The 14,862-nt window shown below is 45.2% G+C and overlaps 1 protein-coding gene across 6 annotated transcripts in view; it reads left to right on the top strand.

The window, feature by feature from the left end:
* Positions 1 to 8,843, top strand: part of casz1 (castor zinc finger 1) — a 133,090-nt gene extending 124,247 nt beyond the window's left edge. For 4 of the 6 annotated variants that reach the window (XM_063208903.1, XM_063208901.1, XM_063208902.1 and 1 more), the window contains 4 exons: positions 129 to 360; positions 1,918 to 2,343; positions 3,732 to 4,156; positions 4,492 to 8,843. In XM_063208903.1, the coding sequence (XP_063064973.1) occupies positions 129 to 360; positions 1,918 to 2,343; positions 3,732 to 4,156; positions 4,492 to 5,535 (2,127 nt within the window). In that variant the 3' untranslated portion in view covers positions 5,536 to 8,843. The remainder of the gene's footprint in view (positions 1 to 128; positions 361 to 1,917; positions 2,344 to 3,731; positions 4,157 to 4,491) is intronic. The other 2 variants (XM_063208905.1, XM_063208906.1) reach the window with 1 other exon arrangement.
* The last annotated feature ends 6,019 nt before the right edge of the window (positions 8,844 to 14,862 follow it).

Genomic DNA, 14,862 nt, shown 5'->3' on the forward strand with positions numbered 1-14,862 from the left:
AGACATAGACTCTAGACTCTAGGTGTGGACATAGACAATTAGACATAGACAGTATACATACATTACACCTAGAATACCAGGCCATTTCTTATCATCTGAACATCTCCGCTGGTTTCCCCACCACCTAGATGATGCCTCTGGGGCAGCGTCCAGAGGAGATGCAGCAGATGGCCAGCCTGGCCGGTGCCCTGGGTGGGGGTCAGCAGGGCCTGACCTCCGGCTTCTCCAGCATGATGGATGACGGGGATGACTACGGTGACTACATGGGTGGCGGCAGCCCCCTGGGCCTCTCCTCCGAGTCCTCCAACCAGGACCGCAGCTGCACCAGCACCCCCGTGGGCAACGAGAGCTCTCCCGCAGGTAAGGGATCCGATATGTACACACACGCGCGCCAATTCTGGGGCCCCTCTCTCCTTGGGGCCGGGACAACTGACCCATTTTTTATTGGTCTCCCCTGTCGGCTTTCCTGCACTTTTACAAACACACACGTACAGGACACACTCCAAGTCACCATACCGCTACAACTCCTACAATGCCTGTGTGACTCAAGCGCCTAGCAGCAGCTCTGAGAGCAGCCCAGAAACAAAGAGACTTCACTAGACACAGCAAACTTCTTCCTGACGATTCAAGGCCCTTTGGCGTCATTAGCTTAGCCAGCAAAGCAAAGCACAGAGCGAAGGAATCCTCTTTACTTCCCCGGGCCGTGATCGAGATGCAACATGACAGGCTGTCTAAATACACTTGTCACATTTGTTTAGTGGACTTGCTTATAGGGCCCTTAACCGAGGAGGCTTCTTGAGTGAACACAACACAACACAACACAACACACTACGCTAATGTAAGAAAGCTGCATCAGGTTTCCCTCCCGGGCCGGCCCCTCGCCATTATGGACAAACACTCAGGACTATTTGCTGACCTACACTCTTAGATCGGTTAGATATTCTTTTAAAGTCACTATTGTGTTACACTGCTGTCCACTCAGGCTAAGTGTTTGGGGAGAAAGAGAAGGCGCGTCTTTGTGTTCGTTACCTACATCCAACACCTCCCTTCCTCCCTCCCTCTTCTCCCTCCATCTCTCCTTCTCTCCCTCCCTCTCTCCACCACCACGACACCCCCACACCCTCTCCTCCACTCTCCTCTCCTCTCCTCTTTTCCACTTCCCATTCATTCCCTTGTAGTTGAGAGTCTCATAAAAGTAACCACTTGTCCATGAAACATCAGAGCCGCCAAATGTTTTCCACAGTAATGGCATTTATCAAATTATGGGGCAGTAAATTTATTATATGGTTCCCTCCACCTCCTCTCGCGCATTAATGTCACCCCCTTTGGCAACTTCGCAGAGGAAGGAAGCTGAGCAGGCTGACAATGAGCATGAAAAAAAACACACGCACGTGATGTGATGCATTGCTTTCTTTCTCTCTTTTTTTTCTTTGCCTCTGTCTCTCTATCTCTCTGTATCTGTTTTTCCTTACCAAGTCTGGTAAATGCAAGTTGATGTGGGTTTTAGCGTTAAGAACTTCTGATTCTGCTTTATGAAACCAAATGAAAACTGTTTTTTTTGTGGTGGGCTGTAGTTATTTTACTGAATGATTTTTTTCCCGACACTCTTCATCATTTTGTTTTCAAAAAACTGTTGTTCTTCCATTTCTCACCATTGTTGCTTTTGGCTGTTGCTTGGGGGTTTGGGGATCATCTGGCTTGCTTTATTTCATTTTTTTATTATCTTTCCCTCCCTCCCCTTTCTCTTTTTTCTCTCTCTCCCATTTCCTGTGTGTGTGTTTGTCTGTGTGTGTCCGCTGTGAACCTATCTGTCTTTGTGTCTGTGTATGTATCCTTCCTCCTCCTTCTTCTTCCTCCTCCTCCTCCTCCACCACCTACCTCCACCATCGTCTGGACACCTCTGCCTATCTGCTGTAGGACCAGGCTGCCAGGCCAGTGCTCCTTCATCCTCTACTGGCCCAGCCGACACCCCCTCCCGCACCTCCCCAAACATCCCCCAGCCACCTCCTCCTCCACCTCCACCTCCTCCTCTGTCCATCGCTCCCACCCTCCACGCGCCACCTCCACCCCCGCTGCAGGCGGCCTCCTCGCTGGCCTCTTCCCAGGCCTCGATGGCCCTGCAGTCCCCGGCGCTCTCCTCCTTCCCCCCGGCCCTGCTGCGGCCGCCCATGCCCTCCCTGCCATACCTCCTGTCTCCATCCTGTCTGTCCTACTCTCTGCTCAGCGCCTCTCTCGGAGCCACTCGGAGCGTTGTCATGCCAACCAACACACCAGCTTTCAGCCCCATCATTGCCACTCCGTCTCCTGTTAAAAACGACGTCCCTATAGTGCAGGACGCCGCAGGTACTTGACTTTACAGTATACCCCCCCCCTCCCAGACACTCTCTCTGCAGCATCTGCTGTCAGTCACATATTCACTCACTCACTCACTCTCTCACACAGGTTTCTTTTCCTTTTTTATTTCTTTCTTTCACTGTTTTCTCTTCCAGCCATGTTGACTTTTGAACCTACACCACCAGCTTGCCACCACGTGTCATGAACACTCTTACATTAGCGATCACATTCATAAACACTTTTATTTGCAGTGCTTCTTTGTAAGATTTAGTGGTTGAGTTGTGTTTGGTATGGGAAGGGGTGGAATGGGATGGGGGTTGTTAGTGCTGGGGTGGGGTTTCAGACATCCCCACGCCACATGATGGCTATTTCTCTGTTTGTTTGGCCTCGTATTTTCCCTTTTCCATTCTCCTACAGCCGCGAGGCGACACCTCAGCTTCCATTAAGCAAATACCATTAGACCCAGTTAGTAATGGAGGGTAGTTACGGCCACTGTGGTGCGCCGTGATGAGGCACTATATATTACACACCTGCCATCCAGGGTCCCGGGTCTAGGACCCCACGCCACGACGCTCATCCGCCTGCCCGTTACGTCCCCACCCAGCACCCCCCCACCCTTTACCTCCATTAGCTGCCTCCTGCTTAAAGAGAGGAGGTTGGGAGGAGAGGATGTGTTGGGATGGGGAGGGGTGCTATTTTAATCATGCTAAAGTTTTATCGAGGCCTCCCGATTCCTCGGCGGGCCCGAACAAGGATCACATCATTAGCACTGACCTCAGGCTGCTCGCCCAAGCGTGCCCTTCCCATAAAGCACCGGGAGGAGGTTTAGAGGTGCCTCAGGTTTTTTTTTTTTTCCGCCTTCTCCCGACGACACCGACCACAGGGCCACACACACTCATTCGCCTCCGTTCAGTGTTGTGTTAGCTAAGCTGCAAGCCATAGGCAGAGCAAGGCAATGGAAGGGAAGGCACACACACGCATACACACCAACCCCTCCCCGTTAAAATGTCAAGCCCTTATTATGGTTATTATTACCGGTGACTAATATTCATCGAAGGTTTCTCTCCGGTGTCAGTTGTGTCACCGTGTTATAAGGGGAAAAAATATTAAAAGGCTTATGTCACATACAAGACACTAAGAGAAGATTGAGATTAACCTGGTTAATTCAAATGAGAATGTGTGTGTGTGATGGGGGGCGTTATGCTTTGAATGAGTTATGTGGTGATTTTAGGTAACTGATGTGCATGTGTGGGGAGGAATTGTGCGCTAAAGAAATGTGTTTTTGGGGGATTAACTGACAAGTTGGCTGATGGGGTCAAGCTGACTGTCATATGCCCTAATGTCTTCTTCCTTTCCTCCCTCCTCCTCCTCCCTCCATCCGTGATGTCCATCTCCAGGCAACACCATCTCCATCCCCACGGCGACGGGGGCCAAGAAGCGCTTCTGGATCATCGAGGACATGTCGCCCTTCGGCAAGCGCCGCAAAACGGCCTCCTCGCGCAAGATGCTGGACGAGGGCATGATGCTGGAGGGCTTCCGGCGCTACGACCTCTACGAGGACTGCAAGGACGCGGGCTGCCAGTTCTCCCTCAAGGTCACGCACTACCACTGCACGCGCGAGAACTGCGGCTACAAGTTCTGCGGCCGCACGCACATGTACAAGCACGCGCAGCACCACGACCGCGTGGACAACCTGGTGCTGGACGACTTCAAGCGCTTCAAGTCCTCGCTCAGCTGCCACTTCCCCGACTGCCAGTTCTCCGGCAACAGCACGCACTTCCACTGCCTGCGCTGCGGCTTCCGCTGCACAGACAGCACCAAGGTGTGTTTTCAACAAACATAGCAAAGTATTTTCAAAAAATGACTTGATTAACTTGAAAAATGACGTGATTACTATCACTATTTCAATTACTTTTTTGGATTATTGATCCTGAAGGACATTTGCACAATATCATGAATTTACACAGCTTGAGAATTGTTGATTCTACATGTAGGCTACTATATGAAACAAATTAAACATTTTTAATGAGTTCTGGTCTTCTTTTTTTCCTTCCATTTCTCACTGATGTTGTTTTTGGCTGTTGCTGTTGCTGTTATCTGGTTTGCTGTGTTTCCTTTTTTACTAAGTTTATTGATTTTTCTCTTTCCCCACCCAAGGTGACGGCCCACCGCAAGCACCATGGCAAGCAGGACGTGATCAGCGCCGCCGGCTTCTGCCAGTTCAGCTCCAGCGCCGACTGCGAGGTGGCCGACTGCAAGTACAAGCTCAAGTGCTCGCACTTCCACTGCACCTACCCCGAGTGCAAGCATACCGTGGTGGGCATGTCCCAGATGGACTCCCACAAGCGCAAGCACGAGAAGCAGGAGAGGGGCGAGCTGCCCGCCGCCTCCCCCAGCCGAGAGGGCAACCACCAGGCCGCAGGAGCGGGAGGAGTGGGCGCCCTGGTTGGAGGACCAGGAGGAATGGGACCCCTGGCGGTGGCTTCAGTGCCGGTCAGTATGCACTCCATGTCTTCGGGAGTGCAGCATGGCCTGGCTCACGGTGGCCACGGAATGGGAGGGATCCACGGAGGTGGTCCCATGTACCTCCCGTCGCCAGTGGATCGTGCTGCTGAGTATGAGCCCCACCACCACCATCACTCCACTCCACACCACTCCACTCCACAGCATCCCGGCTCCGGCATCAACCTCGACAGCTCCCTCAACCTGGGCACCGACAGCAGCAGCTCGCTCTTCTTCCTGAAGAACGCCGCCGGCCTGGGTCTCAACGACTCGCTGGACCTCAGCAAGAAGTTGGGGGGCCACCACCAGGAGAGCCTGGGCATGGGAGGCCCAGGAGCCGGCATGGGGGCAGCAGCAGCAGTGGCAGCAGCCAGTGGCAGCAATGGCGGTGCTCCTTCTGGAGGAGAATCAGGGCCTATGGGGCTGAACGCTAGCACACGGGGCCAAGACGATACCACCGGCACCTCCGGAGAGAACGAGGACTACATGTCTGCCGAGGAAGAGCCCAACGCCGAAGAAGAGGAGGAGGAGGAAGAGGAGGAGGATATGGAGCCGGAAGACGACCTCAACACCGACTCGTACGAAGACTCCATGCCCGAGCCTGACGGCGAGAAGGACAACGGCAACGAGAGCTTTGAGGCTCCGACCAATCACGCCGCAGAGAGCCCGCAGCAGGACAAGGACGAGGGCGAGCCGTGAGGCGAGCGACGGTGACATCGTACTGTATCGTAATCGCATCACATCGTACCCTAACGCTGGCTCTGTGAAGCTGTCTACACAAACTAACTATGAACAAACAAGAACCCTGAATGATTGTGGCCCTCATTCATCATGGTTAGCAGCATCGCTGATGACAAGAAAACAACTACATAGAGAAAAAAAAAACGTGAAGGCCCAAAAATGATTTATTATGATGTTTACAAGATGACCAATATTCATTAATTTAATTATGCATTAAGAAACGAACACAGAGAGAGCGAGAGAGAGAGAGAGAGAGACAGAGGAGGCCCTCTTTTACACATGGCTGGCAGTGTATACCCTTTCCTATACATCAGTCGTTTTGTGTGCGTGCATGTTTGACTAATTTATTTCTTTTATTTGTTTTTTGTTTTTTTTTTTACTTTTTTGTGTGTGGACAAAAACATGAGGAAAAAAACTAACAAAAACAAAATCTATCTATCTATATATATCTATATACTGTAGTTGTGTGTGGACATTGATATACAATTTTTTCGTGGCGCAGTGATAACACGAACTGCAGGACCCTTACACCTGATAAAAAAGGGAAATAACTTGTACAAAAACACAATACTGTACACTGACGGGAAAATGAATTTAAGCGAATGTGCTCAAAATAATTGATTTCAACTATTGTTATTGTTATTCTATGATGACTTATTTATCAGTGAAGTTGCAGGGGCCTGCATGTGCGCTTTTGTTGGCTCGTACATCTCTCTCCATTGACTCTGATCTTGGCAGGGTGACAAATAGCGTTAGTGTCTCAGTTTGTTTGTTTGTTGACTGGTCCTTCCACACACACACACAAACACACACACACACACACACACACACACATACACACACAACTCACACACACTCATAGTGGTCAGTTGTGATATTGTAGGTTTCATTCCATGTGGACAGCTGACTCCCTGCGCCGCTCAGTCCAAACAGCAGTGACCAGTAACTTAAGTCAGGGAACTCAAAACCAGACACACTGTATGCAGCTCATCCAGCACATTCTGTTATGATTGTACAACACAAAAAAGAAACTCAAAAAGCTCATTTTCATTCATTCACATTCAATTTTTTTGGGTGTTCCAGTTTTTGTTTGTGTGTTTGCGTGTTTGTTTGTTTCACTTTTGTGTGTTTTTTAAAGACATTTTTTTCCGTGTCGAGGACCCTGTTGGCATTGCATATGGTTAGTGCACTTTTTGTAGATGAGAAAAAGCTAAAACAAAACACATGTTCGGTGAATTGTTTTGTTACCATTCGCATTATTTTGCTTTTATTATTATTTAATTCATTTTTTTTTGCGGCATTTTCCAGTTGCACATGCATGACCAGTTGATGCTGCAGTTTTACCTTGCTAATTGATTTGATGTGTGTGATGAAACGGTTGTAAGCTAGCAGGAATTTAAGAGACAGACACCGAGAGACACAGAGACAGAATAAGTTGGTGCTACCTGCCCAGTCATTTAGTCACTATGAATAGCTTGGGGTGGTTACTGGACCTCACATGAGCTCCAGGACTTAGCTGGACTCAAGTAGCCATCCGCATGTAGGGCCTGAGAGGTCCGCATGTTAAAAAGGGGGAAATGAGGGGAAAAGGGAGAAACGAAAAAAGAAGGGTGTGAAATGTAGCAGGTATTCTTTTCTTGTTTCCTTTTTTTTAAGAAAAAAAAAGAGATTTTGTTGCACGAGAGGAGGACGAAAAACAAAATGAAACAAAAATCGGAGGACGCGAGCAGAGGCTCGATCTAGAAGCTTCCATTTTTCAGAAGCCTCGTGTGATTACATGTGCGTGGTGGAGGCTTGGCCACAGGACTATATTTGTGCGGCCCCGACTGACTAACTTGTGGAGAGACAGCCGCTTGCTCCCAAGAACCACGCTGATGGACACGCTACCAGGGGGGCTGGGGATGAGGAACGTGTTTGAAATGTACAGACAGAAAACAAATGTGTTGACATTTTTTGTTGTTTTTTTCTCCTTACCATGGCTGTGGTTGAGCTCCAATTATAATGGTTTTATTTAATATTTATGTGACCTTGCAATGGTTAAAAAACAATTAGGGTGTTTTTTGCACTTTTTAGGTTCATTTTTACTTTATGAAAAAAATATGGCATATATCTTTTAACAGGGAACTTTTTTTGCTTTACAATGTTGTTTTAGCTCACTTTGCGTTGATGCACAAATAGTTGTTATAGTGTGACGAAGAACTCTGTTCTGTGTTTTATTTAAAGAAACAAACAAAAAAACAAGGACTGATTTTATTTGCTTCCGTGATTGGATGAATTCAATATGGAAAAAGGCATGCCGGGTCCTAGATGCCCTAACGAGCTACACTAATGAGACCTGTGATTGAAATGAATTCTAGACAGAGGAAATGATTACAGTGCTCAGATAGAACCAAATTACCACAAAATATTTGTAGCCCTGCCTCAGTTTGAAACAAACGACTGTACAAGATGAAGATGGGGGAAAAGGAGAGGAAAATAAATTAAAATGGTGGCAAGGAAATTATGATTAATTATTTCTTAAACATGGCTTTGAAGAAACAAAAAACTATGAGAATAGAGCTAATTAAATGTGTAGATGATTATCTCCAAGATACTGTTTCAAGAGGGGGAAAAGGGTTGTATAGTATTTTCTTCTGTAAAAACTATATATGAACAAAAAAAATGCTCTTTGATGAGAAGCTTCCTTTAAAAATAAAACAATAAAAAGGAGAAATAAAGAATAAAAAGTCAAAAATAGAAGAAAAAAAAACTATGAGAATAGTTTGCTTGTGTGTGTGAACTCTTTTTGTACAAATACTCCCAAAAACAGAAGAGCCCTTTGCCCAATGGCACTGACAGAGTAAGAAGAATCCAGTCATCCTCCACTGTTTTTCCATCATTTCCACATTCTAATGTCACACACAGCAAAGTGATACCAAGTCACTAGTGGATGTATCTGATTGCTTTAACACCATCATTTATTTGGTTTTATTTGTCATTTGTTTTGTGTGTGTTATTTTTTCAATTTTATTTAATTGGATTATTTGTTGACATTTCTCTCTGGCATGAATCCTTTCAAGGTGTTTTATTTTTTTCGCTCTGTGCTTGAGTGCAAGACAGGGCTTTTTCTGTTGTTTGTTTCCTTTTTTCAGATTCAAACAAAAAAAAGAAACCTGTTGAAATGGCTATTTGGCTGGGAGATCCGTTGTGCACTTGAATACAATTTATGTGTGTAAAATAGCAGGATTTGTAAAAAGTTAAAAAATAAAATCTAATTATTATAACAATCCATGTTCTCATGAATATTTAGGTAGCAAATGATTCGCTGATGATAAGCCAGCATTGTTTTTACACACTCCAGCACTATTTCTCTGTACAGAAGCCTGGAATACTCTACCAGTATCTAGAATAGAATAGAACAGAACAGAATAGAATAAAACAAAATAGAATAGAACAGAATAGAATAGAGCAGAGCAGATTTAGATCAGAGCAGAACAAAACAGATTAGAAGGTCTTTTACTGTCATTGTTCATTGTACAGTGTGCACTTCCTCCTTAGCCAGGGGTCAGAACAGGTAGCGTCTACTTCAGTCCCTACTGCCACTTCTGGAGGATAAAGAGACCTGACACTAAGCAGACCCGTCTTTTGGGTGACAGAATGGAAGGAAAGAAGGAGAGGAGGGGAGGAAAGTGAGAAATGTCCCGTTCACACTTCAAGTGGCACACCAAAGACACAAGCCACTGCGCTACTGTAATGTAATGTTAGCTGAGGGCAGTTGTTAAAAGTAGACATTTTTACAACAGTTAGAACGTCTCGTGCAGAAAGCCAGGTTTCACCCCGGCTGGCCTTATTCATTACACCGACTCATGACATAACCTTGGCTCTTCTTTTGTTGGCCTGGGCCCTCATTGTGTGTGGGTTTTTTTCTGGTGTTGTCGACCAGGGCAATTAAGGGCTATTGAGGAGCGGCGATATCTCTCGAGAGTATCAGCGGGGTTGCATTTGTCCCCTCGCTGCTGCTTCTGCGCTCTTCAGCCTTTAGCTCTTATCTGTGGAGGGATCCAGCAGGGCTGGGGGGTGTGGAGGGTGGGGGGCTTCATTTTTGAGGCAGGTTTTAATCTTCTTATCTCTAGAGGGATAGCTGGATTCGGTCCATGGCTCTTACGCAGCCTCGATCACACATACACACACACACACATGCATGCGCACATACGTGCATAAATACATGCACATGTACACATGTATGCACTCATGCACACACACACACACACACACAATGAGAGACACCATGCCTCAGCCAGCTACTGAGAAGCCACACAATGGCCAGAGTAGCCCTGTATCTACAGCTGTTCCCGCCCTCTGCCACCTCATCCACCTCCACCACCTCCTCGGCCCTCTTTTTCCTTTGCAGAAAAAAAGGAAAGGGGGAGGAAAGAAAGAAAGAAGAAAAAAATGGGTGAAGGCATCACCATCTGTCTGCCAGCTGGCATCCTGTACATAATCTCACCAAGAGAGAAGAGGGGGGGAAAAAAGGTTGAAATAAAAAAAATAAAAAATAAACAAATACGTGGAAATTACATTACACAAAAAACAGACGGAAACAACCTCCAAATCCTACTTAGGCGGCCGCTGAAAGGCTGAGGGGATCATTTGACCATTTTAATTAAGCATGAGGAGACTACAAAGGCAGAGCAAAAGAAAAAGACACCTTATTATCCGGCCTCTGTAAAAGCACATGAATAACAACACAATGAATACAAAAACATGCACAATACACTAAGTCCCTTGGTCAATAGTGCACAAGAGTACAGTATGCATGACCAGCTCTTTTTAGGGAATTTCATTTGGAAGTATTTCTAAATCAGTGAGACTGCAACATACAGCTTACAGAATGAATATACAGTAGGCTTACGTTTATATAACACACAAACAGAATGTATACATCACATAAAACAAACATTCTCTTGTTTGTATCAACATGTTTGAATCAAGTGTCACTTGTGACAATGGTTCAGGTGGACAAAGAGCAACAAAGCAAAAGTGTGTAAAAGTTGGTTGGTAGTTTTGCCTTATGGGGTCACACACACCAAGTGAAGACCTCGTGAGTCCTCCTAACACACACATGTGCTGCACGCTGCCTGCCACCCTGCACCTGTTCCTCCAACATGATGAATGCGTCCAGATGGATGAAGACCAGTGCGGTTTTAGCCAGTCCCTCCCTCTCTCTGTGTTTTATTTACTCCTTCTTCTCCTCTGCTATGGCCTCATTTTCACTCACTAAAACATGAGTCAAAGGGTGAAATGAGGGTAGAAAAGGAAGGAATGAAATAATTTGGGGGGGAAATGACCAGCGCTTAAGTCAATTTCTCAACCTCACTTCCTCAGTCAATCATCTCCACCTATAAATTACTTTTTCTAAAAGTAATTTCATGAACAAAGACAGTTTACCAGTAATGCACTGCTACAGTATGGAAAGTGTTTTAGCATGAGTGTAGTGTGAATAAAAGAAAGAAAAACAAAAAAAGAAAGCAATAAATAAAGAAAAAAGAAAAGCGCTAGTACAGTAGATGTGTTCTAAAGACTTTGGTCATTTTTCACAGTACGTAAAGGAAAGTAAGAGAAAGTGAAAGACAAGAAAAGAGAAAAAGAAGGTTCAGTCTCGCATCTCCAATGCCTGTTCGTGTTATTGTGGTGTGGCAAAGCGAGGCGAGTCAGTAGAGGAATGGACAAGTAGGAACCAGCCTGCTGATGATGTGACGTGCGGCAGGTTGACATGCCAGGAACAGGTTGCAGGAGGGACGGCAGCCATCAGCGCTGCCTGGGCGAAGGCGACAGGTGTGCCGTGCATATGTTTGAGCTGCTGTAGTCACATGGCAGCTACATGGCAGACTAAGACACCAACACACCAACTGAGTGCTCGTTAATGGCGTCTTCTGTTCGGTCCAGCACCGCCGCCACCAGATGAAGAGGGCTGAGGGGTGGGGTGGGGTGTTGGGGTTAGGGTGTGGACCTGTTGGGGTCGGGTGAGGGTGGGCGGGGTTGGGTTGGCTGCCCTTATTTGCCCTGTATGGAAAGTCACCTCAGTCATTTCAATAAGTTTACTCAGTCAAAGCACCCAGCCAACCCGACGCAGGTCTGGCTTTGAAAGGCAACAGCAACTGGCCGCCAAAATGAGAGTTTTGATGTGTCTTGAAGGCGGCTTTCACACAAAAATAAATGGGTTGTTTTATGCTTCGGCTGCTCTACACACGGTGTCCTTCTAATTCTTATCCATTTCCAGGCACTTCTGTGAGACGCGTGGGTTCATTTCAGGGAAGCCATGGTCACAGGACCAAAAAGGACCCCTCTGTACCATTGGCTGCAGCTGTTGCCTGAATGAAAAATTAACTTCAAGGACCCCAAAGGAAAAAACGTGCACACACATATACACACAGAGACACAGGCGCACAGACACACGGAGAAAAACATACACACACACACACACACACACAGGCCTTGTATGCTGCCAATTTAACATTAACAAGACTTTATTGGCTGTGTCACATTTAAGCACCACTACATGCTTGGCTTGGTGGGAAAATATTAATTCCCTCTGACACACAATATCTTTAAATGCCAATTGCTCTATTTATGGGAAAATCTATTATTGAAATGCAATGCTCGTCGCAAATGTCGGTGCAAACACGACTCACTCGCTCGCTTGGCCTCTCTCGCTCATGTGGTGTCTTGAAATAAACAGAGGTTTGTCTCACTTTACCCTAAACAAAATCGAAATCTCTGCTCACGGCACAGTATCAGATGGATGGTATCAAATGCATTTGTTTCCGTGGATGTCATGATAAGGCCTAAAACGCACCCCGCTGAGAGTGAGCAACTCGGCAAGAATTTCACAGCATGCTCACCCGGTGACACGCGCTCACCATCACAGAGCGCCATGAAACACATCTAATGCAAGAATACTACCAAGTTGCCTGAATGTCTTTGATTGTGGTTGGCTGACTCAGCACACTGAAGTTGCTTCCATTTGTGGCATCTAAGTTACTCAGACAAAAAAGCCAACCCACAGGGCCTGCAGCGCAAGAAAATGTGGATATGTTTAGGATCATTTGCTATCTTTTTTTTAAACCCTTGTGTTGTGTTCATAAGCTACATACAACTCTGGTGTTCGGGTCAATTTTTACCCGTGAGAGAAAAACGTAGCCATAAAACACTATTTCTCATCAAATATTGTTTTTCATCTCATAGTTAACTTAGTATGTATTCATATCCATGGATAGACTGTTTTATTTTGTCTTTTTTTACTTTACAGGTCTTTATCTTATCTTAAGCAAATCGTTTTTGATGACCAAAACTATCAAAACCTGTATGAATTCACTTTTATATTTCCTAAAGTGACACTATTAGTGGTTATGTTGTCCATGTATTACAGCTGATATGGTAGTACAACAACCCCCAAAAAATATCAAATATTTTTTTCTCTAATATTAGAAAATATCATCAATAGTGTAATATGTGGCGTTTGGGTCCAAACCAACCCAAAGAGATTTATAGCAGGATAAAGACAAAATGTCAACTTAGTTAGGTTTTTGGTGCATGAAATGAATGTTTACATATGTTGACTTGGTGTTTGTCAATATTTCTATGATTTTAGAGTGGTAAATATAGGAAGTATAGGAATTCTGTACAAGTCACAGATATTACGCCAATCTAATGCAAAGAAATGGGATATGTGCACCTCAAATAACGTGAAAAAACCATACTATTCAATTGACTCCACTATGCTGTAAACCTGGACCATTACCTCATTGCCACATCAACTCTATGGAAAGTGCAAGACCAGTTCTACATGTTTCGGTGCCATTATGGATTTTTGATACGGTTTTTGGACAAAATAATGTGCAAAGAATGTATTTTGAACAAAAAATATGCAAAATGTCTCATGATATACAGGTATAGCAGAAATGGATTCTCTGACAATGAGAACATATGGGTAGACACCAGAAATACAGCTGTACTCCTTTCACAACAGGAGATATGACACATTGTAGTTTATGGGACTGCCCGGTGGCCATCTTGGATTTGCATGAGAAAAAAAGCTGGGTAGTAAATTGTAAGGTAAGAAATATATTTTTCTCACTATAAATTACCAAACTGAGGACAAAGGGCATACAACAGCTTTTCAGAAATGCATGCAACAGCCAAAAGTCTCTGCCGGGTCCATGACCCAAACACCACAGATGTAACACAGAAGGGTTTTAAATGAATAAGAGCCATTTGTGGAGAGGAAAATCTGCTGGTTATTTATATGAATGTGTATCTAATAGACTCTATTTACTTGTAGTATTTATGATCGTGGCAAGCGCTTCCAAGAACGCCTTCGTTCGAACTAATGTTTGACAGAAGAGTTTTACAGGTGGCTGCAGTGGGAACAGTTATTCTGAAGGATACTTAATGACTGTGCACACATTCATTTGCTCAGAGTTGGGTGGAGTGATAAGTCAACAAAAGCCCAGGCATAATTAAAGTTAGGTTTCAATAAATTCAATTAACAAGTTAGCAGTCATTAATATACATCATATAATTTTCTATTGCTCTTACTATATTGTTTGTCTTAATGTGCAATTGTAATTGCACCTGTTAAGAATTTTATGTGAGCTCGCTCTCCCACAAACACCCACACTTACACACAGCAATTGTGTTACCAGATCTTTTTTATCCATGTGTGTCTATTGCAGACTGATTCCTAGTATTTGTACAAAAGCACAGGGGTTGTTTATGCTACAAACAGCTTCACTTGATGTTACATAATACTTTAAGGTATACCCCTAAGCATTAATATTTGCTGATAAATCCAACACGGCTCCAAAACAATTAGCTTTACGCCTTCCAGCACGGACGTAGCAGGTTATACCCCCCATTATAAATTATCCATCCACAGGCTTGGACAAGGCCTTTCAGAGACATAAACAAGATGCGGGTGGCAACAAGCACAGAGCGCATAAAAGTGTTAATCTGCCCTGGCCCACTTCCAAGCGTCCATTACAATTCCAGCAGTTTGCTTAAAAACCCAACCAGGAGCCACTATAGAGAGGGGGGTAGAGAGAGAGAGAGAGAGAGAGAGAGAGAGAGAGAGAGAGAGAGAGAGAGAGAGAGAGAGAGATAGGGAGGGAGATGAGTGTGAGAATCAAAAAGACACAGAGAAAGGGAAGAAGGAAAGGAATGAGGGAGAATAAAAGGAAAAGACAAGAGCATTGTAGCACTTAACAGCCTTGGGCTTCATAGAAGGAGAGCTGGGAGCAACCAATG

The sequence above is a fragment of the Engraulis encrasicolus genome, chromosome 10 (assembly GCF_034702125.1).
Source record: "Engraulis encrasicolus isolate BLACKSEA-1 chromosome 10, IST_EnEncr_1.0, whole genome shotgun sequence".
Lineage (NCBI taxonomy): Eukaryota > Metazoa > Chordata > Actinopteri > Clupeiformes > Engraulidae > Engraulis > Engraulis encrasicolus.